Source organism: Garra rufa, chromosome 15 (genome assembly GCF_049309525.1).
Source record: "Garra rufa chromosome 15, GarRuf1.0, whole genome shotgun sequence".
Classification (NCBI taxonomy): domain Eukaryota; kingdom Metazoa; phylum Chordata; class Actinopteri; order Cypriniformes; family Cyprinidae; genus Garra; species Garra rufa.
The window spans coordinates 10,838,039-10,865,432 of NC_133375.1; the positions used below are offsets into that span (position 1 = coordinate 10,838,039).

At 34.5% G+C, this 27,394-nt stretch overlaps 1 protein-coding gene across 1 annotated transcript in view; it reads right to left on the reverse strand.

Moving 5' to 3' along the window:
* Positions 1 to 27,394, reverse strand: part of glt1d1 (glycosyltransferase 1 domain containing 1) — a 50,445-nt gene that overhangs the window by 21,938 nt on the left and 1,113 nt on the right. Inside the window, exons 3-6 of the mRNA XM_073819793.1 lie at positions 25,533 to 25,638; positions 23,415 to 23,466; positions 18,826 to 18,862; positions 18,635 to 18,691 (exon numbers count right to left, since the gene is read on the reverse strand). Coding sequence (XP_073675894.1) covers positions 18,635 to 18,691; positions 18,826 to 18,862; positions 23,415 to 23,466; positions 25,533 to 25,638 — 252 coding nt within the window. The remainder of the gene's footprint in view (positions 1 to 18,634; positions 18,692 to 18,825; positions 18,863 to 23,414; positions 23,467 to 25,532; positions 25,639 to 27,394) is intronic.

Below are 27,394 nucleotides of genomic sequence, written 5' to 3' on the forward strand. Positions count from 1 at the left end.
AATAAAATACAATATATGTTAAATTTAACCTTTATACTGCATTCCAGTAAAAACCCCAGTCATAGCACCTTTACAGTATCATTTACATTCAGAATGTTATGTAACGAGATCAAAATGAAGGAAAAAATAACGAATACAAACGAATAATACAAATATAATGGGAAAAAAAGAAGGTCAGTCAATGGACAAGATTGTGGGATACATGAAATGTTTCTTGCAGGGCTATTTAATTTGAGGCCAACATGTAATACATGTAAACACTTGTGAAAGCTGTCTACATTGCGCACAGACAGCATTAGCATATACAGCATCGCCTGTATAATTATTTTATATTGTATTAATTTCTATAACAATTAATATAGGCAAACAATTTCTTAACTCAAAACGAAATCTCAAATAATTCTGGGTTACTAATGTCACGCAGGTTGGTTTATTCATTAAACTCGTGGCCACGAGAAATGCATGTTGAGCAAAAATACATTTCACGAAAATAATATAAAGATTACAAAACAAATAAAACAAATGGAATGAGGGATATGCTTTAAAGTTCACGTAAAAGCCAAATATTAAGCGGCATCCTTCATGTTTTCTTTAATCAGCAAATACTTAACATTTTTGAATTATATTCACCTTCTGTTTTTATGACAATAAATTTTGAATTCTTATTTTTTTTTTTTTAGAAAAACGTCAGAACACCGGTCTCAAAAGTAGAAGCGAAAGTCTTGTTTACACCAGCGCGGAATTTTTTTTATTCACCGTAATTGATGGATGTCTAAAACAAAAATAAGGAGAATCCTAAAACATATATATTTCTTAAAATAATAACATCTGAACTTCATACACAACAATACGGCAACGACTTTACAACAGGACACATTGTTTTATTTTAATTTTATTTTTTAGCTTGTACACCAATGGATTTCTGATGTCGGGATATTTCAGACTGCATCTCCAGCTTAATCACTTTAGTATTAAACATACGGGTCAGGAGGCGGGTCGGGTACAATATTTATTTTTTTTATTCTGCGGTCCGAGTTGCGGGTGGGTTATTTGAAAACGGTCGGGTTCGGGTTGTTTATCCACTGACCCGCGTGTCAGGTTGGACACTAATGTTTTGAAAAAAGTGGAGCGTGTGAGGAAAGCTTTCCCCTTCTCCCTGGCATGCATTTGAATGCTGAATTCGAAATGCAACTGAATGCAGTCGGAATCCGCCCCCAGCACCCCCAAGTCTCCAAATGTTGATTACAACAAGGCAACAGACAGCATTCAACACCCCACCCCACCCCCACTCTGCCATTCATAAACATTTCGCTCTTTATACTGCATGCCGCTTAACTCTGATGCCTCATTAACGGCTACTTTTCAGAAAACTGATTAAAAAAAATACACTTCCCTTTGGTTTCCCAGAACAGACTTAAGCCTAGTTCCAGGCTAAAATGATGTAAATCGGAGCTGTTTAAAGATGAATAAAAAAAAATAAAAAAAAACTTTTACTGATCGTTGGTCGGAGTACCCGCAGTTCGTGACTGGAAGCTGTTAAGAGACAGACTTAATGAACTTCTCCGAAATAGAAGAACTACTTTTCCACTTTAAAAAAGAAAAAGAAAAAGAAAAAAAGGTGAAAAAAAAATTGCATAACTCACTGGAGCACTTTTGATACTTAACAATTGTTGTATTCGTTGTCAGTCATATAGGCTAAGCTTTATTGTTTTCAAAAGTGAGCCTTCTGTTTATTTGTCTAAATTATTTTCTATATTAGGATATAATACTAGGCTATAGTAGCCTATTTATGGACATTAGGCCAAATCTACATGGGTTTCTTCCCTTTCACTTCAGTTAGTTTTTAAGAAAAAAAAAAAAAAAAAAAAACTGCATGGACAGTGCGTCATAATAATGTACGGCATCAAAATGTAAGAACAAATCTAAAGACAATAATAATAATAATAATAATAATAATAATAATAAAATTAATTATTAACACTCCTAAAAGTACAGTATAGTGCTCAGATACACTTACGGTAGGTGACCTAACCCTAGTTGATACTTTATTTCAACTTTTCAATTATTTCATTAACTAACAAATAAACAAATGCCTTTCCGATGTGATATAAGTGAAAAGGGAGACGATTTCGAAAATGATTTCACCATAAGGCGGATGCGAACTCGGGTCTCCCGCGTCAAAAACGATAGGTTACTCGTATTATCACTTACGCCACTGAAAATGTTGCAGAACAGCCGTCTTTTGTAATATTTGTAAATATGGAGTATTTGCATTGTGTAAAAAATTAAATAAAAGGCACCAGACTACAGAAAATGGCATATACTAAAGAATTTATTTTTCTGGGGGAGGACCCACCCACATTTATTTTGCTTCCAACGCCCATGCTTGATGATGAATTATAGTCTACAGGATATAACAATAAAGTGCTTTTCCAATCCCGAATCCACAAGGTTTTATTCCGCATCCACCCGCTCCCGCTATAACTATATTATTCGCCCGCTGCCCGCTTAGAATAAATTTCTGAGCACCAAAATCGCAAAAACAAATCAAAATAATAATAGTAATAATACTAATAAATAAATAAATTAATTTTTAACTCTATAAAAACAGTAGTTTATATTTAACCTCTCCATTTCTATTCCTCTCTACTCAAATTAATTGTCAGTGTATCTAAAATTGTGTATCTTAGAAAAAGAAAAAGAGGAACTACCTCTTAAACATGCATATCTTAATTTGATGTTGCTTTAAAACGCTGAAATATATAATGTATTTTATTCTGAAGGTGAAAGTGGTCCAGTTATTTAACTGCCTGCGGCGCCGTCAGGATCACGTTTTTTCCCCCCTTTAATTAAGTGGATACAGCTTACAATACTCGTTCAAGAGTAAGGGATTGCTCAAAACTATGCTATTTTACATATTTCTGTTACTTGTGTACAATCACAATGAAAAAACAGATGTGTATGCTATTTGTAAAAAAAAAAAAAAAAATGTAAACAAGATGCTGGTTCAAGGGCGCGTCACAGAAATTGCCTACAATTCTGCATATAGGCTTGCTACTTATTAATTTTATTTTATTTCGTTTTGTTAAATTATTATTCATTAAGAAATTTATATTTCGCATATGGGCATTTTTATTTATTTTACATACAGCTTTTTTGGGTTTTCTCTGTGCATAAGATCTGCGCGTGATGTTCTGATGTTTATGCTGCTTTTTGCTTGTGTACAATTAACCCCTCAAAACGAATTTAGCTGTTATTAATGTGTCACAGCCACGTTTCAATTTAAATGTAATTTAACACAATCTTGTCGTTAATAATAACTAAACGTGTCGGTTGTCGTTTGGAAAAAAAACAGAAATGAACATTTCTATTTTCAATGCAGTCTAATAAAAGTTCAACAGGAAAAAAATGAAAGAAAATAATAATAAAACTGCTCCTGCTTATGAATAAATTTTTGCTTGATGATGAAGTATCTAAATAGTCTATAGGATATAACAAAGTGCTTTTCCAGTCCCGCTTCCACGAGGTTTTATTCCGCATCCACCCGCTCCGCGCTATATTAACTATATTATTCGCCCGCGGCCCGCTTAGAATAAATTTCTAAGCACCAAAATCGCAAAAATACTGTAGTTTATATTTATCCTTCCCATTTCTATCTGTCTCTTCTCAAATTAATTGTCAGTGTATCTAAAATTGTGTATCTTAGAAAAAGAAAAAGACGAACTACCTCTTAAACATGCATATCTTAATTTGATGTTGCTTTAAAACGATGAAATATATAGCCTAATGTATTTTATTCTGAAGGTGAAAGTTGTCGAGTAATTTAACTGCCCGCGGCGCCGTCAGGATCACTTGATTTTTTTCCCCTTAATAAAGTGGATACAGCTTACAATACTCGTTCAAGAGTACGGCATTGCTTAAAACTATGATATTTTACATATTTCTGTTATTTGTGTACAATCACAATAAAAATAAAAAAAAAACTAAAAAAAAAAAACGCGTAGGCTATTTGTAAAAAAAAAAAAAAATGGAAACAAGATGCTGGTTTAAGGGCGCATCACAGAAATTGCCTAAAATTCTGCATATAGGCTTGCTACTTATTAATTTGTTAAATTATTATTCATTCAGAAAAGAAAAACATATATTTCTTATGTGGGCCTATTTTATTTATTATTATATATAGGTTTATTGGGTTTTTCTCTGTGCATAAGCTCTGCACGTGAGGTTCTGATGTTTATGCTGCTTCTTGCTTGTGTATAATTAATCCCTGAAAATGAATTTAGCGGTTTACGTCAGTTGTCGGTTGGAGAAATAAAATAACCGAAATTAACATTTCTGTTTCCGATGCAGTCTAATAAATGTTCGTCAGGAAAACAAAGAAAGAAAACAAAATAACAATACAACTGCGCCTGCTTATGAATAGGCTATCTTTTTGCTATTGGTTTGAACCATAATTTCAGGAAAGAGGAATCATTGAACTATTGTACTGGTATTTGTGACCAACGCCCCCTAGAGCTGGCCATGGTGTTTGGCTACAGAATGTTGTTCCTTGCGCCACCTGGTGGATATTATATGAAGTGCAACAACGTTGTAAAAAAATCTAAAAAAGCCGCTGCGGCAGGACGCGTGCCCACGCGTGCCGAATTGCAGGCTGCCGCGTGAAAATAGACGCATTTTTAATGGCCAGATCTGTAGTGTGTGTGTGAATGGGTTGGGAGGGGCACGACACTATAGTCAGCAGGAGGGTAAAACAGTTTTTATTTTATTTTACACACTGCACACAGCAACAACTTTTAATAAAGCGACCAAAACTGCCTGCCAACTGACAGACGAACTTATTTAGGTTTAAATAAAAAGACAGAACGTGTCTTTTAGTTCTAAAAATGCGAGGCGCACAGCACTGCCTTTTTTGCTAAGCAACGACCGAAACAGCTGTCCTGTCAGTCAAATCAAAGGATTATAGCGCGAACGCTCTAAAATCTTAGTTTTTTGCTGTTAAGTAAACTGTCATACTAGCAGAAACCCTAAATAATACAGCTCCTGGTTACCCACGATAGACACCAAAGGTTTCTCCTCCATTTCTTGCAGTCTTCGGACTTTTTAAGCAACGGTAAACTTTCGCCATCACAACAGAAGGCCCGCCTCTGGAAAAGAACGCGAATGACGTTGGGCGTTTTTCCGCTCAGAGTTGATTTTTTTTTTTTTTCAACTTCAGGCGCTCAGAGCGCTCCTGCAAAAACGTGAGGCGCGGGGGGCGCATAAACAGAGTGCAGAAGTCTCACTGCCAACAGAAAACCATTCAAAAGAGGCGCCTCCAATTGCAAAAACGCGTTCGGTGTGATCGCCGCCTAATCCCTGCCGTCAAGATGGTCCGCATCTCATCATGGATCAGGGCAAGTGAAAATTAAATCTGTCACAGGGGTGGTTAGATTTATTCACAAACACGTTAAAAATATTTATTGAACGCTTCTTTCTTTTCACTTTTGTTTTTACTGCATTATCATAATCAAAGGCTGTATATAACGTAATATAACCGTACAAAACCAGTAGTTCTGTGTGCAATTAGACATTGAGCACCCCCATATTGCCAAAATGGTATGATGCTCGTTTCACCCGCGAAGATTCGACTGTGAGATCGGTGGTCGAATCAGGCTCCGCATATCGATGCATCGAATCTTCGACTATTCGGGGACAGCCCTAATATATATATATATATATATATATATATATATATATATATATATATATTTTTTTTTTTTTTTCTCAGGTCTATGCTCAAAAAGTGGTTAACCCTCTGTAGTCTGAGGGTGTTTTGGGGCCCTGAAGAAGTTTTAACACTTAAAAAAAAGTTAAAAAATTATCGAACTACAATACACTCATTTCATTAATATTGAAAGAACAACAACAACAACAACAACAAAAGTTTGGTTAAATGTCAGGAAGTAGAATTAAACTGTAAATCATAGAAATTGATATTCAGTTTTTACATTCAGTGTCTTATAACTGATTCTAAAAGTTGGTATACTGGCATAAAAAATAAGCATGTCTTCCATTTTGAATGATCCAAACAATTTGGAACAAACATCCATTCTTTGGAGAACTATTGTCTGCAATGCAGCACTATATAGCCCTATGGAGCTTTTCTATTAAACATCTTTTATTCATAAAGACCTGCACAAGCACAAAGTAAGGAAAAAACTTCAGAATGCCTGGATGTGTTTTAACGCAGAGCTATGGGGTTATTCTCACTCTTGAAGCAGTTCTTTAAGACAAAAAAGTAGTTTTAAGATTTCACATTCTGCTGTTGGGTTTATCATGACCAGTGGACTTTTAATAAAGATTAGCATCAGATTATGCGTCATGGATAAAACGTCTAAATCCAAAACTAAACTAACGAATACAAATCATCCAAAGAAATGAGGGTTCATCAAAAGGTCATAAAAAGGATACGTAAACAAAAAAACAAGCTAAAATATCTAGAATTGTGTAACATCATAAATGAACTTTATCTGAAGTTAAATCCTCAGTTATTCTCAAGTTGCTTGATAACACACTATAATCTCATGTCATCTGAGAGTTGCATGTATTATAAATAACTGTGTGAGAGTGCATGGCACAACTCACTACTACTGTAATTCTGATCATGTATATCAGGGGCAGATGAGTGAAAAGGATAAACCTTTTTGTTTTCTGCTTTGAAGTATATTCATTTATCCGCAAGAGGCACCATCATGCTTTATTATGGATCTAAAAGAGCACGCATGTCAGCCTGAACCAGAACACTGTCACTGCACCAGTATTTGAATGTGAACAGATGATCAAACACATACAGCTCAAGATAAAGTGTGACGTCTGATTTCAAAGGCTCTGCAGCACTGGGGTGCAGTCTAAATGTTTACCTGAAGAAAGTAACGGCTAATAACCATGCTAAAAGTAGTTCAGCAGAGAGATTAGCCTTCACTGCCAGAGACTGCGAATACTGCACTCCACCATGTGGCCGCAGGGAAAATAGGCTTTACTACATCCTAGAAACTCTGAACACACAAGAAAATTAAATATTTATGGGGATTACATTTGTATAGAAGGCATATTGTAATTAACATATTGTGTTGTTAAAGTCAAAAGTACACATACACCTTGCAGAATCTGCTAAATGTTAATTATTGTACCAAAATAAGAGAGATCATACAAAATGCATGCTATTTTTATTGCAATTTAACTTATTTTGTCTTCTGGGGAACCTGTAAGTATTTTCTGTAACTTCTGAAGGGCAGTACTAAATGAAATAAATATGATATTTAGGCAAAATAAGAAAAATATACACATCCTCATTGCATTCAAAAGTTTTCACCCCCTGGCTCTTAATGCATTGTTTTCCTTCTGGAGCATCAGTGAGTGTTTGAACCTTCTGTAATAGTTGCATATGAGTCCCTCAGTTGTCCTCAGTGTAAAAAGATGGATCTCAAAATCATACAGTCATTGTTGAAAAGGGTTCAAATACACACAAATTCTGAAAAACCATAGAATTTGTGGGACTTTTCTGAAAAACAGCAGGCAGTTTAACTGTTTAGGACAAACAAGGTACTCAAGAACAAATATCACTAAACAGAAAAAGACCACAGCTGTGGATCATTCAGGCAACAACATAGCATTAGGAATCAATGGCATTCAAACTTTTGAACAGGGTCATTTATTCAATTATTATTTTCTTTGTGGATGATATGTAAATGTCTTTTATGTGTATTCTGTATGATCCCTCTTATTTTGGTAAAATAATTAACATTTTGCAGGTTCTCCAAGGTGTATGTAAACTTTTGACTTCAACTGTAAATGTCCATGGATCTTTAAAAAAATATATTAAATAAAGATAAAGAAAAGATAGTATATTATAAAATAAATAAGAAAATATAAAATAATATATAAAATAAATAATATTTGCATTGCTTTTAAAATTGTAACTTTTAAAGTAAGGTTTTAACTAATTTTCCCCTTACTAGTTCACTTTAAATAGCCTTACAGTGTGAAAAAAATAAAATAAAATAAAATAAAATAATAAATATATACGTATATATACAGTATTCATACCCCTTGCAAATTCTGAGTTAAAGTTACTTTTATTCAACCAGCAAGGTTTTTTTTGGACCAGAAATGACACAGGCTTTAAGATGATGTACAAGAGGCATCATTGTGGAAAAAAAAAATATTTCTCAGCTTCTATTTACATTTGAACAAAAAGTTGTCCAAAATTATTCATACCCTATGCAAACTGTCACAGTCTATGGGAAAATCCAAAGTTCTATACCATTCCAAATAGTCCAAGCTGTTCTAAAGCAACCTAATTACCCAGATTCATTGGGAACAGCTGTTTTAATCGACTCAACAGGTGAAAAACAGAAGCTCTCGGCTGTTGGTTTGTGGACATTCATGGCTAAAACAAAGGAGCTCACTGAGGACCTGCGGCTGCGCATTGTGGCTGCTCACAAGTCAGGAAAGGGCTATAAGACCAGATCTAAATGTTTTGAAGTTGCAGTGGCTACAGCACAAAATATTATTAAAAAATACAAGACGTTCCACACTGTGAAAAATCTCAAGAGGATGTGGTTGGAAGCCAAAAGTGACACCTGTGTTGGCCAGGAGGATAGTGAGAGAGGTAAAAACAAAACAAAAAATCCAAGGATCACCACCAAGGCCATCCTGATGAATCTGGGCTCTGCTGGTGGCATATATACATATATACACACACACACATAACAGCTAACCGACACACATAAATATAGTAAATCTGTCTATTTTATTCACTATTCACAGTATTTGTATCGTAGAAACATGTCTGATGTCTAAAACTTTTGGAGGTTCCTTGCATGCTGTGAATTTGCAAACTCTTTCCCACGGTAACTTTAACTTTGAAGTAAGTCCACGGTCGTGTTCTCTAATCTAGTGTTAGAGGATTTGTGCACGAGAGTGGTTTACGGCGGATTACAGCCATCCTCAAACAAGACTGCAGGGGGAATATGTCCTCCACTTCCCTGTAAACAGCCACAATTCATATCAGACCTGTTCAATGTTTTTAGACTCATGATGGATGGACTGATATATGGAAGCTCTGTATATCTTTTCTTTTATCATACCTCTGCTTTCAAGCAGTGGCTGAACTGTAGACAAGCTTGACAAAGCTCTCTGCAGGATCAGTTAAGAATGATCTGACAATTTCTCTGATGCACTTGAGAGGGAAATATAATTACCGTAGGATGAATTACAAAGAAAAGAAAAGACAATCTAGTGGGTTTGCCCATATGTGTGAGTGCAGTGGTAGACAAGTGTCTTTTCTACAGTTTTAGATCTAAGAGTTCACATGAAAGAAAAAGAGGAGGATATAAACAAACAGGCTTGTCACTGAAGGTGGGGGAAAAACTAAAGGCAAATAAAGGTAAGAGCAGTGCTCTCTCCACAGGGAGGAGAATATTCATCTTCATGTGCCACAGAAACTCTGATATGAAACTGATATGGACAAACCGTAAGATGCGCGCACCATGTTTTCCCTATTACCTGTCTTCCTCATCCCCTTACTCAAGAAAAGTCTGTTTTCCCTTGTACGTGATTGTTGTTAATGTTTTAAATGGATGACACATTAACATATTTGTTTCTGTAAAAAATAAGAGCCACAGTTAAAAATTGACTGCTATTAAATTGTATTTTTTTTTATTCTACACTACCTTAAGAAATTAATTCACATATGTGACCCTGGACCACAAAACCAGTCATAAGGGTCCATTAAAAAAACAAACAAACAAACAAACAAACAAACAAAAAATATAATACATCAAGCTAAATAAAAAAAGCTTTCCACTGATGTATAGTTAGGATAGGATAATATTTGGCTGAGATACAACTATTATTTGGAAATCTGGAATCTGAGGGTGCAAGAAAATCTAAATATTGAGAAAATCACCTTTAAAGTTGTCCAAATGAAGTTTATAGAAATGCATATTACTAATCAAAAATCATGTTTTGATATATTTACGGTAGGAAATGTACAAAATATCTTAATGGAACATGATATTTTCTTAATATCCAAATGATTTTTGGCATAAAAAAAAACATACAATGTATTTTGACCCATACAATGTATTATTGGCTATTGCAACAAATATACCTGTGCTACTTACGACTGGTTTTGTGGTGCAGGGCCACTTTTTTTATAACCTGTTAATCTGTACATTTGTGAACCCTGTCTAACAGTCTAATTATGAAGTTAATAAACATTATTGTAAATCCGTAAAAATGTGAACACATTTCCCTCCGACATGAAGACAAAACACAATATGAAAGTTTCTGTGACTGTACAAAGCGTATGTATATTTAATGAGGTAAGCTTCAAGGAAGTTTATGATTTGTTTACTGCTAAACAATCTGCCATAACATTTTAGCCCTGCATTGTTTCAGACTGTAAACAAGCTTTAAAGAAGGAAATGTATACTTTTCTTTAAAGCTGCTTTGAAACAATGTGCACTGACACTATATAAATAAAACTGACTTAACATGAACCTTTGGCATCGCAATTTGGGGTTCATTCCTCAAAAGTAGTGTTGGAAGAGAGTTTCATAACCAAGAGTTAGATTACGCTGTCATTATTGAAATAATCTGTCTGCGTCTGTGATCTTTAATGTGCGCATTATCAGTAAATCACAAGCAGAATTTTCCCTTTCCATTGGTGCTTTTATGGAATTGCGTTTTAAGGCTAATTTGACCTGTTTAGTATATCTGGCCCCAAGTAAATTAGAAAAAGGGGCCTCTATCTATGTTGTTCAGTTAAATTTGTATTAAATTACCCCTTTTATCCTGGTATAGGATTAGGTTATGGTTACGGAAAATTAACCCTGACTTTTAAAGTTTACATAATGTGTGTTAACAGACCATTCAATTGGGAAACACAGGACCCCGGGAATATAATTTATATTTTTCTGTTTTCATTTTGTGCAATATATATCAGGTAAACACAGGAACCTAGGAACATATGAATGTTTCCTTCTAAACTGGTTTGAAAACATAATCAGAAACATTTTTCAAAGCAGTATGTAGCAACTTTTACTAAGAGCATGACCTAGTTCACACCATAGCTTATTCTGGGCAAGAACAGTTTACATAAAAAGGTTTTCATAGTTTTCATGTCACATGATTCTTCAGAAATCATTTTAATATGCTAATTTATTATCAACAGCAGTTGTACTGCTTAATTTTTTTAGCATTCATTGATGAACAAAGTTTAAAAGAACAGCATTTATTTGAAATAGAAATCTTTTATAACAACATACATTACTGTTTATGTCATTGTCATTTTTTCTGAAAGGAATTAATAGTTTTATTAAGCAATAATGTGTTAAATTGATTTTAAAAAAAGTGATAGTAAAGACTTCAGTTGTCAGAAAAGATTTGTATTTTGAATAATGTTGTTCTTTTAATTTTTATTCAAAGAATCCTATAAAAATTATCACATTTTCTGAACAAAATATTAAGCAGTACAACTGTTTCCAACATTGATAATAAATCAGCATATTAGAATGATTTCTTAAGGATCATGTGACTGAAGACTGGAGTAATGATGCTGAAAATGCAGTTTTGCATCACATAAATAAATTAGATTTTAATATATATTAAAATAGAAAACCATTATTTTAAATCTTACTTTAATTTGACAATATAACAGTTTTTTTCTGTATTTTTAATTAAATAAATGCAGCCTTTGCGAGCATTAAAGACTTAAAAAACATAAAAAAATCTTACTAATCCAAAACTTCTGAACAATAAACCATCAAACTTGTATTATGAAGAAAAAAAAAAAACAGAAGGAGCCCTTAAAGCTTCTCTTTTGTTCACAGCAGCCAATTTGTAAGCTCTTGTCAAGTATAGGAAAACACATATTGCATTCCCAAATGCATGTTTTAAGCAAACTCAGAGCAAATGCAAGTTTGTGAGGAGCAGCATTTACTCTAAACCAAGTCGCTCCAAAACAATGAAAACACTAGATCATAAACCGCATGTGTGTAAATGAACAAAGTGCCACAACTCCCAGCACATTTTTGAAAATCACAACAAACCATATTCGCAACTTTGTTGTATTTTGATTAATTATAGCCCTAATTTGAAATGGTCTTTTATTAATTAATCCAAAATTGCCTCAATAAACACATCAGATTACACCATTAACCTATTTCAGATTAATCACAACTATAAAAATGTGCTTTTCTGCCGTAGCAGAGACTCATAAGAAGTTCAATGACCTAGTCAAAAAACACCCTTCACAAGTTTCACTGAATTATGTCTTTCCACTAACATCAACCCCTGGAGCTACACTTACACCTCCAGACAGCTCAAAGCCTCAGAAAAGAAGAAAAGAAATAAAACTTCACTCTTCACCACTTCACCACTCACTCACTCTAAACCGTCTCTGCATCAGGACCTCATTTCCCATGAGCCCCTGCAGGCGTGACTCTCATCATCACCCAGTGCTACGAGGGGGTCTATACAGCACAATCCCAGAGGACCACCCAGATCTTCTCTGTCATGTGAAAACCCGCTCCACCGAAAAAAACTTCAACACAACTATAGACCTCCAACCTGGGTGTGATCCAGACATCGGTGCTATCCCATCATCCACTTCAGCCTCCACTCAGCGTGGTAGGGGGTCAGTGCACCTGCTTTGATAGAGCTGCCGAGGCTTGTGTCGACTGATCTCAGAGCGGTGGCACCAACCCCAGGGGTGTCCACAAACAAGCATGGGCTTATGTAGAGATCAATCTTCAATGCCGAGCAGCAGGCGCACTGGAGCAGATTACTCCGACACGCCAGCGCATGAGCTCAGGAGAATGGATTTGATATTCTGGGCCTTGAATCAGTCTCTGTACATTTAGCTTTTTATAGAGTAAGGCAGCGTGTTCCTAGGAAGTGGGTCTTTTTATTAGTGATGGACCGATAATACAGCAGCCCAAAAAATTTACAAACACTTTTGGACAACTAAGTCACACTTACAAATATGAATGTCATTGCATTAGATTCAAAATCTGAAATCAAGTGAATATCAATCAGTCAAACAATCAGTTAATCAATCAATAAAACATGCTTTTTCAAGCAAAATAAATCACAAAAGAAAGTGGTTGTTAAAAGTTAGTTGTGAAAAAACTTCAGTGTTATTTATCTATTTACAGCGGCGGCCAAAATTATTAGAACACTAGTATTTTCACCAGCTAAAAATGGTTTGAAGTCAGTTATTTCTATCTTCTGCTGTGGTGTGTCAGTAGAAAATATCAGTTTACATTTCTAAACCCTCTAGAATCTGAGGGTGTAAAAAAATCTAAATATTGAGAAAATAAAGATGAAGTAGAGATATGAAAATATGATATGAATATGAATGATGAATAATAATATGCATATAATGTATAATGCATATAAAATGTATAATGCGTATAAAACATATAATGCATATAATATATATTAATAATAATAATATATGAATGATATGAAAAATGAAGCTATTTAGCAATGCATATTACTAATCAAAAATTAAATGTTGATATTTACGGTAGGAAATTTAGGAAATTTCTTCATGGAACATGATCTTTACTTAATATCCTAATGATTTTTGGCATAAAAGAAAAAACAATCATTTTGACCCATACAATGTATTTTTGGCTATCGCTACAAATATACCCATGCTACCTAAGACAGGTTTTGTGGTCCAGGGTGACATTTAAATATGAATGTCATTGCATTAAATACAAAATATGAAATCAAGTGGCATTTGACAATAAATAAACAATAATGAACTTTTTCTCACAACTAACTTTTGACAACCACTTTCTTTTGGCTGGAAAAAGCAGTTTGTTTGGTTGTGAATACCATTTGGTTAAATATTTTGTTATACGTGTATGTTATAATATTATATATAATACTGTTGAAAAACGTTTGTGGTCAGAAACATTTATTTATTTTTAAATACTTTCATTCAGCAAGGATGCAATAAATTGATCAAAAGTGACAGCAAAGAAAATTCTAATGTAACAAAGGATTCCATTTTTGTTCATTAAAAATGTCTTAAAGATCAGTTTCCACGAACTATATTAAGAAAAAAAAGCAAAAGCAAAAATCATCATATTATAATTTCTGAAGGATCATGTGACACTAAAACTGGAATAATGGCTAAAATTCAGCTTTACCATCACAGGAATAAATTACATTTTAAAATATATTAAAATAGGTACAGATATTTTAAATTGTAACATTATTTCACACTATTAATGTTTTTACTGTATTTTTGATCAAATAAATGCAGCCTTGGTGAGGAAAAGAGAGTTTTTTTATAAACAAAAAAACTCACCAATTTCAAACTTTTGAATGGTATCTGTGAAAATAATTGACAAAATTGTGATTTAACTGTGTAGACATTTACCCAATGTCTATAAAACAAACAAACCTTTCTATCAGCTATATAAAACATGAAGAAAGTGTCCTTACAACCTTTTACAGCCTTAAATGTGTCAGTTGCACTGCTGTCTATGCATGGTCAGAAAGCTCTCAGATTTTATATAAAAAAAATATCTTCATTTTTGTTCGGAAGATGAACAAAGGTCTTGCAGGTTTGAAACAACATGAGGGTGAGTAATTAATGACAGAATTAAAATTTTTGGGTGTACTATCCCTTTAAAGTGCCCCTATTATGCCATGTTTAAGGTAGTTAATATTGTTGTAATAGTCTCTTAAAACAGGTTTACATGTATGCAAGTTCAAAAAACACTTTAGTTTTCTCAAAAATTAGATTTAATTTTACCCCGTTTCTAAATGATTCGTAAACGACTCGTGTGAAGCAGTTCGAAGAATCAGTCTCTCTAAACCCCTCCTTTCAGTGAGCCCTCACCGCTGTGATTGGTCAGATGGTGCAGTCCTTTTGGATTGGTCTACCGCTTCAGCGCAAAACGAAACGCCCATTGGCATAACTTTTTTTTTTTTTTTTTTTTTTATTGTGTATAATTCAAATACAAACTTTATCGGCACATTTAAAAAATTAACACACATTGCTAGTGTTGATACATCAAATTGAAAACAAAAAAAAAAGAGGAAAAAAAAAAAAACTAACAAAAAAAATAAACAATGAAACCGAGATACAAAAAAAAAAAATAATAATAATAAATAAATAAGAAGGGTGAGGGTCTCATTCTAACAGCAAGAATGAGTACAAATTATCAAGGAGATTCTGGGCGTTTTTGTCAGTCATATAGTCAAGAGACTTCGCAATTATCTTCAGGTCATTCTTCCATCCGATGAAGTGGGGTTTAACCTTTAAATACTTACAACGATGAATAAAGTGTTTGCACAAAATAATTAGGTTATTTATCAAAAAGTCCAGGTTCTTATCTTTCACCAATACTCCAACTTTAATTGAAACCACAGTCAAAGGGTATATTGATATATGCTTGGAATGAAGCCAGTTCTGAAATTCAAGCCAAAAATGATGCACAGGTTCACAGTAGAAAAACAAATGTTCTACTGTTTCCATGTCTTTCTCACAGAACCCACATGTATTATTCTCCCAATTAAATCTTTCATGCAAAAAGTTATTTGATGGATAAATGTCATTTAGAATTTTAAATGTCACTTCTTTGGCCTTAGGAAGAACCGGATATAATAAGTATCTCTTCCTTATTTTCTTTGCCTCTTCTTCACTAAATTCTTGAAGAACATATTTCCTTTTCAATTGACTGGGGAAGTATTGTTTAGTTAATTGCGTTCTAATAAACTTATTTTTAAATTGTTTGCTCTTTAAATTTATGCCTTCAATACAAAGTGTTCTCATTTCTGGTACATTATTGGAGTACAATACAAACTGTTGTATCATTGTTTGTAGGGAAACTGGGATGGCCTTTATTACCTTATTGTATTCTCTAATTGAGCATTGAAAATTAAATTTAACACACAAATCACTATAATCTAAAAAATAACCATAATTATCCATCAAATGTGATACCCATTGGCATAACTGAATGACAGCTGTGGAGACCTGTTAATGCATAGAAAAGATAGCCTCGATTTTACCCTATCAATTCGAGCCGGAGTCTGACGATGAAACGGTTGAAGTGGCACATCGACAAGAAACTGTTTTGCAAGCACGACTGGAGCAGGCAATAATGACTGATTGCAGAACAGCAGAACCATACGTCACAGCAGTCACACGGCAGCAGCGCCACGGCAGCAGGCTCAGACGGTAGTGGGCGGAGTCTCCTGCTGCAGCCCAATCAGGTCCCACAAAATATCCGTCCTAAATAGTATTCGAAAATAGAATTGGTATGTCCTAAAAAGTATTCTAAAGATTTCCGGAAGGTCTACTACAATTTACCTTTAGAATTCGAAGTACGGATTAATGCGCACTCTAACGGCTATTATATTGCCCACAACACATTGCGTGTTGAACGAGGATTTGATTAGAACTACAAATACGCATAAAAAGTGTAAAAAAACTACAAACATGGCGTATATGCGCGACCAACGGATGGGTAGAAAAATGGGGTTTAAGTTATAAATAATCAGTGTGTAACCTTATAAAAAAATATTTATTTAATGTTATTCGCGTTATATTTCATGTGCAGCAACATAATGAACTTTTATAATGGCAGAAACAAATGATGAGAGTCTGCTGGCCAAAGAGCCCTTCATGCTTCACTTTGAATTTAAGGATGATATGGACATTTCCTTAATGAGTGTGTGAACAAATCATGCCTCTGGATTAATTGCATGTTTAAAGAGTTTTGATTTATTTTAGGTTTAAACTAATTTAGTTAGGTGAGTAATGTGTGGTTATTATTGTTGTTAAATGTGTGCCTTCTGTGCTATATGTTTTGTTTGATTTTGTAATATTTTTTGGGAAAATCCAGTTTATGATGGGTATAGTGTATAGTACATGGTATTATGTACAATCAAAAATTGGTTAATACTGAAATGATTAGGTAAAAAATATAGTTTAACTAAATAAAAACATTCTATTGCTCAAGTTTTGTTTTGTTTTTTGTTTGAGTTTTGTACTCAGTTTATACTGTTTAAAAATATATAGAAAAATATAAGTTGATCATTATTTTCACCCACTTTCGATCTCAGATGGAGACTCGCCCACTACCGTCTGAGCCTGCTGCCGTGGCGCTGCTGCCATGTGACTGCTGTGACGTATGGTTCTGCTGTTCTGCAATCGGCCCTATCTCGGAGGAGCAGGACGTTTCTCAGTGGGTGTCATATTATAACTGTGGAAAGTGCTTGCAATTTGCTTTTGTAAGCGAACCGGGCACACCTCTACGTTGTGAACTTCAACACTGTAACGTACAACCCATAACACTGCGTTAAGCCATCGTTTATCATTATCATTACTTAAACTAATAAGGCAGACAGACAGTCAAGCTGCATCAATCACAATTTTTAGACTACATTGCACTCACAGCTGAACAACAGAACTACAGAAACGCAAGTTAGCCGCTTACCAAGACATGTGCGGGGTTGTTACACACCATAACGTACACAAAGACGTATTTTGAACGATCGCTAGAAAATACAATCATCAATTATTAATCATACTTACAGGTAGAAGTTCAGAGGAGCAAGCCGGTCCAAATAAACTGGGCACTGATCCATTTTTTAAAACCAAGCGTTTGGTGAATCTCGCGTTGTAACCTTACTCCCCAAGATTGGAAAAACAGTCATCAGTAAAATGACGCGAACACAACACAAGATTGGCATTGGACTGCTGAGGTGTTGAAAAAATTAATGTTAACCACTCATTCTTGGTAGTTTCATCTTTCGGAAGGGCATATAAAACAAATTCACTCTCACAGTGCAGGGCGTCTCCTTGACATGATGTAACGTTAATCCACGTGAAAATGGTAGGCCTACTGTTTGTGGGCGGGCAAGTTGTTCACGAAATTGAACGTGGGCGGACATTACGCAAATGTGTAGCTCGTGACGTGTGGCCGTTACAGAAAAAAGATTCGAATTGCTGACGACTCGTTTAGGCAAATGTGAGCCGACTCTTTTTTTTGTTAGACAAAAACTTAATTTATAGTGCACTGTCGGCGTCACAACTTTGCAGATAGTTTATGTTCACATACAGCTACATGACACACTACATGAAATATCATATTTGAAAAGGCATAATAGGGGCACTTTAAATCACCAAAACTGACAAACTGATATAATGTAAGTGATATAAATAAGTACAAATACATCTTTGTTCTTTCTCATTTTTTTTCCTTCATTTTGTTGCCTTATGTCAAAATAAATATGCATGTTATACATGTACAGACTCACATGCACAACCTCCTCACTCCTGAAGGCGATCAGGTTGTCTAATCAAGTTTGAGTGCTCCTGAGCCTGTTTCAAGTGCGCTGAGGGCTGAAGACCACATGTATATTTAATGGGGTGACGTCTGCTGCTGATCAAAATGATCAGAGTGTTTGCGAGGGATGATGATGATGAATGCATATGTAAAGTTCTTAATCAAACTGGGTCTGAAAATTCATCTAATGTTCTTCTTCCAATATGTCTATCATATATTTAATGACGTCAGGCATTAAGTAAATTGGTGCATTGGTGAAGGTGTCACACCTGTGCTGTGTAAAAAGTCACTCCAGCTGAAATGCGATGCCGCTCTGGTCTCAATCCCTGGAAACATACGTAGACAAATTAGTAATTACATAATATAGTTCACAAATATTTAAAGGCCTTTCAAAAATGCATTTTGGCCCACAACTTTAATGTAATGCCATTAGGAAACATGCAGTATTAATAAACGCTACCTTGAGGCTGTACATAAATCTTCTTGCTCTCACATACCTGGAAAAAATGGTCAAGAAATAAATGTTAGACCCCTACTGGACATTAGTAGTAGTGTAAGATGTGCATTCCCAACCTATTGACCAATTCATTTCCATGACTTCTCCAGAGGTTCATGTTTACTGGAAAAAAAACTGTTAATAATAATTACAATTATTATAAATCATCATTTACACCACCAGTCTAAAGTTTTAAGAAAGTAAGATTTTTAATGTTTTTTTTTTTAAAGCCTGCATTTATTTGATTCAAAGTACAGCAAAAACAGTACAATTTTGAAATACTTTTGCTATTCGAAATGGCTGTTTTTTTTTATTTTAATATATTTTAAAATGTATTATTTCTGTGATTTCAAAGCTGAATTTTGGGCATCATTACTCTAGTCACATGATCCTTCAGAAATCATTCTAATATTATGATTTGCTGCTCAAAATCATTTATTATTATGTTGAAAACAGCTGAGTATAATTTATTAGGTTAATTTGATGATTAGAAGAACAGCATTTATCTATTTAATTATATTTAGAAATCTTTTGTAAAATTGTAAATGTCTTTATCACCACTTTTGATCAATTTAAAGCATCCTTGTTAAATAATAATAATAATTCTATTATAAATAATTCTATCTAAAATAATAATTTCTACAATTCTACTAATTATATATTATAAGACTCCAAGCTTTTGAATGGTATACTGTGTAATGTTACAAAAGCTTTTTTTTTTTTTTCAGATAAATGCTGATCTTTGGATCCTTCTATTCATGAAAGAATCCTGAAAAAAATTGCTCAACTGGTTTAAATACTGATAATAATAATAATAATAATAATAATAATAATAAATGTTTTTTTTAACAGCAAATCAGCATATTAGAATGATTTCTGAAGGATCATGTGACTAGAGTAATGAAAATTTAGATTTGATCACAGAAATAAACTACATTTTAAATATTTTCAAATTGTAAGAAGTTATTTTAAATAGTAAAAATATTTCACAATATTACTGCTTTCGCTGTATTTTGGATCAAATAAATGCAGGCTTGGTGAGCAGCGTAGTGTATTTTTTATTTTTTTTTTCACTAATTTTAGACATTGACATTACTTTATAAATGATTCATTGTCTCTAAAATATTTTATAAGGTTTTGTGACCCTGGAAGCCCTGCAGATGAAAATAAAACTAAATGTCAACCTTCAGAATATCTCTTTTTATGATAAAAGAGTTATCCACCTTCAAAGTTCATGCCCAAAAAATGTCCTCGGCTAATGTAATATCAGAAAATATCTGCTAAAAAAATCTCTGTGCAGCACAGCGTATCCACGATTCGCCTAAATCAATACCAGCCGAGGAAAAAAAAAACAATACAGCAGCAGGAAGGTAATAAAAGAATAATATGTAAATGGCTGGTTGAGATAAAGTGGATAATTTCACACAGACGGAGGGGAAATTGGCTGGATGTTATCAGTCCTGGGAGAGGGAGACCCCTGGTGTGTGTGTGACTGAAACAGAGCGATCTTGTTTGCCTTGACTTCCACATGTGTCTGCGGTTTCATTTGAGGATAAAACATGGAAATAGTGATTTTAATGCTGTGCTATTACAGGATTGAAGGCAGGATATTGCATTTGTAGCCGTTAAATCCTTTTTGTATTATTTATAGCATCAGCTATTGCAGTAGCCTTTTTTTCCTCATCGCTTAACCATTAGAAATAAACACAGGCATTTTTATTACCTCGTTTACTTATTATCCATTCAAAGTGCCTACACTTTAAGTTTAAGAAGGACATTTTCTACTACATTCACTATAGTCTAAAGTTTGGAGTTAGTATTGTTTATTGTTAGAGATTGTTTTTTTTTTTTTTTTGGATGTCTCTTATGCTCACTAAAGCATTTATTTGATTGAAAATGCAATAAAAACAGCAATGTTGTGCAATATTATTACAATTTGAAGTAACCATATTCTATTTAAGTATATACAGTGCCCTCCACAAATATTGGCACACTTGGTAAATATGAGCAAAGGCAGCTATGGAAATAAATCTGCATTGTTTATTCTTTTATCTTTTGTTAAAAAAAAAAAAAAAAATCACAAAATCTAATCTTTCATTGAAGTAAAAAGATAAAAAGTGTGTGTGTGTGTGTGGGAGGGGGGGGTCTCATTGTGAAATAATTTTTTTCTCTAGTTAACGTTGGCCACAATTATTGCCACCCTATTATTGCAAAGTTCTTTTCCCAAGATAACAGCTCTGTTTTTTCTCCCTGGTGAGTTTGGAGTTCATCTAACGAGATCAGAGACCATTCCCTCATCCAAAATCTCTCCAGATCCTTCAGATTCCCAGTTCCATGTTGGTGCTTCTCCTCTTCAGTTCACCCCATAATTTTCTAAAGGGTTCAGGTCAGCGAACTGAGACGTCCATGGCAGAAGCTTCATTTTGTCCTTAGTGACACATTTTCGTGTTTGTTTTGGATCATTGTCCTGATGGAATATCTAAACACGGCCCATTATAAGATTTCAAACAGTGGCAGTCAGGTTTACATTTTTTTTCTCTTAGTATTTGATAGAATCCATGATACCATGTCCAGGATCTCTGGCAGAAAAATAGACCCAGAACATTAAAGATCCAGCAGTTTAATATGTGGGCATGGGATACTTTTTATCCCTGTTTGCACCAAACTCATCTCGAGTGTTTGCTGCCAGAAAGCTCTTTTTTAAGTTTCATTGTGCAAAGTCGCCCTGCTCAAGCCAGCACATGTCCAGGCCCGTCTGAAGTTTGCCAAAGACCATCTGAATGATCCAGAGGAGGCATGCGAGAAGGTCATGTGGTCAGATGAGACCAAAATAGAACTTTTTGGTATAAACTCCACTTGCCGTGTTTGGAGGAAGAAGGATTATGAGTACAATCCCAAGAACACCATCTCAACCGAGAAGCATGGGGGTGGAAACATCATGCTTTGGGGGTGCTTTTCTGCAAAGGGGACAGAACGACTGCACCGTATTGAGGGAAGGATGGATGGGGCCATGTATCACGAAATTTTGGGCAACAACCTCCTTCCCTCAGTAAGAGCATTGAAGGTGGGTCGTGGCTGGGTCTTCCAGCATGACAATGACCCGAAACACACAGCCAGGGCAAATAAGGAGTGGCTCCGTAAGAAGCATTTCAAGGTCCTGGGGTGGCCTAGCCAGTCTCCAGACCTGAACCCAATAGAAAATCCAATAGTGGGAGCTGAAACTCTGTGATGCCCAGTGAGGGCCCCAAAACCTGAAAGATCTGGAGAAGACCTGTATGGAGGAATTGGCCAAAATCCCTGCTGCCGTGTGTGCAAACCTGGTCAAAAACTACAGGAAACATCTGACCTCTGCCATTGTAAACAAAGGTTTCTGTACCTGTAAGTTCTATTTTTCTATTGTATTAAATACTTATTTCATGCAATAAAATGAAAATTAAATATTTAAAAATCATACAATGTGAGATTTTTAGATTCTGTATCTCACAGTTGAGGTGTACCTATGATGAAAATGGCAGATCTCTCCATTCTTTGTAAGTGGGAAAACTTGAAAAATCAGCAGTGTATCAAATACTTATTTGCCCCACTGTAGTCGTATCCAACAACTAAATATGCTGGAGTTTGTTTTTGGATGAACGAGCAGGATTTCTCTTGAAACCCTCCTAAACAACATGTAGTGATATAGGGGCTATTTGAATTTAAGGCTTTCTGGCCCCAAGACTCAACTAATCTTTGCAATTCTCCAGCTGTACTCCTTGGAGAGTCTTTGACCACTCAAGTGTCCTCCTCACCATCCATTATGACGATATAGACACATGTCCTCTTCTAGGCAGATTTGTAACATCTTTAGTTGATTGGAACTTCTTAATTATTGCCCTGATGGTGGAAATTGTCAATGCTTTAGCTCTTTTCTTACAGCCACTTTCTATTTTGTAAAGCTAGGCAATCGTGTTCTGCACATCAGAACTATGTTCTTTGGTTTTACTCCTTGTGATGGACAATTAAGGCAATTTGTCCTTTGTGTTTTTCATTTTTAAAAACCTGGAAGTCATGGCTGGACAGTTTCATGCTCCTAGCTCCACCCTGGTGTGCTAAAAAATGTAAATATTAATGGGAATATATTTCAGAGATATTTTACTCATAAGAATTTCTAGGGGTGCCAGTAATTGTGAACAACATGAACTAGAGAAAAACATTTATTTCATAATGAGACCCCCCCTCCGCCCCCGCCCCATTTTCATTGTTTTACTTAAATGAAAGGTTAGAATTTTGTGAATTTTTTGAATGAAAGATCAAAAGGATAAACAATGCAGATTTATTTCCACAGGTGCATTTGATCATATTTACCATGAGTGCCAATGTGGAGGGCACTGTACTAGAAAATGTAATTTTTTCATTTGATGCAAAGCTGAATTATCAGCATCATTACTCCAGTCTTTAGTGTCAGATAATCTTTCAGAAATAATTCTAATATGATATTTTGGAACTCAAAAAAAAAAAAAAATTATTATCCATGTTAAAAATAATTGTAGTGCTGTAAACCCCATCTTTCTCACCAAAAGCTCCTCAGCACGTTCTTTCAGTTTATCAGTGAACGCCACGGCAAACCTGAATTTGTGAGAGAGAGAGAAAGATGAAGAAAGTGAGTTGACATGTTTAACATGTAAAGAAACATGATAAGTCAGATTTCTGCACTGGTTTGTGATAGCGAGGTTCGCCCCAGTGACTACGCTCAAACGTTTTCATTTCACCGCAATTCCACACTTTCCTAGACATCAAAGCTGTCAGCGGCCGCCAAAAATCTGTAAATCAAACAAGTCAAGCCATGCAAATAAAAGCTCTGCAATGCAATCTCTGAGTAACACTTGAAGCTAGGATGATGAAGAGGAGGAAGATGAAGAGATTGTTTTTTTTTTTTTTCTAAATTGAAAAATTGTTAAAAGTGAAATAAAAAAAATACTTTTATATTTTTATTTTAAATGTGACCTTGATGTTTCTGTTTTACGCTTCTCAAAACTTTTCAAAATGCATTTTACATCCCAGATTTTCAATATGGTTCAGGCTGTTGCAGCTCTCTCTATTTGTATTATTTCAAGAAAAAATAAAAGCCATAAAGTTTGGACTATGCCTCTGTCTTGCTGTCAAGCCTCATCCTAAAGCTCCCTTTATTCAAACTCAAAACAAACGCACATACATAAGACATAAGGTCTTCTTTGATTTTTTTGGGGGGGTTGTGCCAACAATGATTTTAAATAAGTAAAAAGCAGACCGAGTGTTGTTATTTTTCCAAATTATTGCAACTAAACCCCAAGGGTTCCCTTACATCTCCTCTTCATCATTCCCTGTCCCTCATCTCGGTTTCAGGAGATGTGAAGGTTAGTCAGTAACGGCAGCAGCAGGGGGTCTTCTCTGGGAGATGCGTTTGAAGTGCAAGGGCTCTTATCGTTCTTATGCTCCCTAGTGACAATTATTCCCTTAAGACTGTCAAAAGGGTGTGAGCCTGCCTGTATTAATCAAACAGATCACATGAATCTATAACACCTGGCTAATGAATTGAAACCATAGCTGACAGGCTTTAGATACAGATTCAATCTTCTACAGATGAAAAAGAAGAAAAAAATGCCACATAAAACCTTTTTGGGGTCAAAGGCCTATTGGAGTAGTTGTCAAAAGTTTGAGATGTTTTAATAAAATCTCTTACTCTCACCAACGCTGCATTTATTTGATTAAAATACAGTAATAATGTAAAATATTTTTACAATTTGAAATAACTGTTTTCTATTTATATATATATATTTCTATCTGTGATGCAAAGCTGAATTTTCAGCATCGTTACTCTAGTCTTCAGTGTCTCATCATCCTTCAGAAATCATTCACAATATGCTTATCCAGACCACCTTATCCAGTACAGATTAGACGACTAATTAAAGACTAATCTTAGCAGAGATTAACAATATACTATAAGCTTATATAATCCTCTTTCATATTGTTCACCTACAAATACAAATCCTTTACTCGCCCCTCACTCCAAAACTGTACGACTTCCATAGAGCACAAACTTTTGGAAGAATGACGACTGAAGATTTCAAACTTAAAAAAAAATAAATGCAAAAGCACCTTCAAAGCTTCATAACTGGTCCATATGACTAGTTTTCTGAAGAAAATATGAGATTTTACGTGAGAAATAGAGCTTAAATTTGCATGGAAGAGAACCAGTAACATTTTTTAAGGGTTAGTTCACCCAAAAATAAAAATTCTGTCATTAATTACTCAGCCTCATGTTGTTCCAAACCTGTAAGACCTTCATTCATCTTCATTCATCAGAAAATAAATTAAGATATTTTAGATGAACTCTAAGAGCTTTCTGGCCATGCATAAACAGTACAACTACCACATTCAAGGTCTGAAAAGGTAGTAAGGACATTGTTAAAATAGGCTTGGATTGGAATGACATGAGGGTGAGTAATTAATGACAGAATTGTAATTTTTGGGTGAAGTAACCCTTTAACATCTCTTTGTTTGTGTTCCACAAAGTTAAGGAAGTCATACAGGTTTGGAATGGGTCATAAATGACAGGATTTTCATTTTGAGTCGAACTATTCCTTTAATTATGTCTGACTAGAGCAGGGGAGCAGGATAAGAGTCAGCTTTCATCAAGACAAAGTAAATTTGACCTGGCTTTCCGCAGTACTTCCTCCATCACAGCTCGCTTGTGCTCATCTTTTACATCCTCGTTGACATCCGTCCCTCCAAACACTACTCCGAACGGCACTCCAACATCTGAAGAGAAATGAAAATTCACAACAAAGATGTAAATCCCTTATTTCACTTATTCACCTCCTCTGAAGTTCAACTTTTTAAATCCTCAGAGTGAGCAAAGTCTTTGAGGCATGAAACAGTGTTTATCTTGCCAGAGGGGAAAGTAGTCATCCATAGAGTGGACATTTCGGGCAATGACTTTACAAAAATGGCATATCTGAGGGCGGTGAGAGAGAAATAGCCTTCAATCTAAATAAGACATTCTGTGAGTACAGTAAGGATGCACAATTTATCAGTCAACAGTCAGTTGCCATAAACTGGTAGAAGAGCCTGACAAAATATCATATTTGACTCTGGACCACAAAACCAGTTATAAGGGTCAATTTTTTTAAATTGAGATTTAAACGCCATCTGAAAGCTGAATAAATAAGATTTCTACTGATGTATTGATTAGTTAGAATAGGACAATATTTGGTCGAGATACAATTATTTGAAAATTTGGAATCTAAGGGTGAAAATAAAAAATTAAAATATTGTGAAAATCGCTTTAAAGTTGTCCAAATGAAGTTTTCAGCAATGCATATTATTAATCAAAAAATATGTTTTTATATATTTACAGTAGGAGATGTACGAAATATCATTATGGAACGTGATCTTTATCATTATCCTAATGATTTTTGGCATAAAAGAAAAATCTATAATTTTGACCCATACAATGTATTTCTGGCTATTGCTACAAATATACCTGTGCTTCTTAAGACTGGTTTTGTGGTCCAGGGTCACATATGACCAAATATTATATAAAGAATACTATAAATGTGGATGTACCATAGTACAGTTATGGCCTCAAATGGTGAAACCATGGTACTCTGGTATATACTATAGTAATAAAATGATTACCATCTTCATATGACATAATATTTCACATAATACCATGGTGCATAGTACAAAAAACACAGTAATACCATAGTACTTTTTTTTTTAAATGTGGAATGTCTGTAATAACATTAAAAATACTTGTTGGTTACAAAGACCTGTATGCATCTAAATTTAAAGCATTGTTAATTAAATGGAAAAACAATCAACTGTAAGGGTGCAAGAATGTTAAAATGACTGATATTGATAACCCCAAAATTATTAGTATACATCACTCTTTGTATGTAGGCAGAAATGAGCAAAATCCAATATTAGTCAGTACCAAAAAACAAAATACCACTAATAATGGCTGATAACTTATATGGTATCAATATGTGACCCTGGACCACAAAAGCAATCTTAAGTAGCACAAGTATATTTGTAGCATTAGCCAAAAATACATTGTATGGGTCAAAGTAACAAATTGTATCTCTTTTAATTCTTTTATGCCAAAAATCATTCGGATATTAAGTAAGATCATGTGCCATGGAGATATTTAGTAAATTTCCTACCGTAAATCAATCAAAACTTAATTTTTGATAAGTAATAAGTATTGCTAAGACATTCATTTGAACAACTTTAAAGGTGATTTTCCCAATATTTGGATTTTTTTTGCACCCTCTCATTCCATATATATATATTTTTTTATTCTTTATTTTTCCATTGCATTCAGAAACAGACATTCACAGTATACACATTACGTGCACATATTTCTTGCATCTGTTGTCTGTCCTAATTGCCGACATAGTAAACATACAGCTATTCATTCCATATTTTCAAATAGTTGTATGTTGACCAAATATTGTCCTATCCTAACAAACCATACATCTATGCAAAGCTTATTCAGCTTCACAAAAATGAC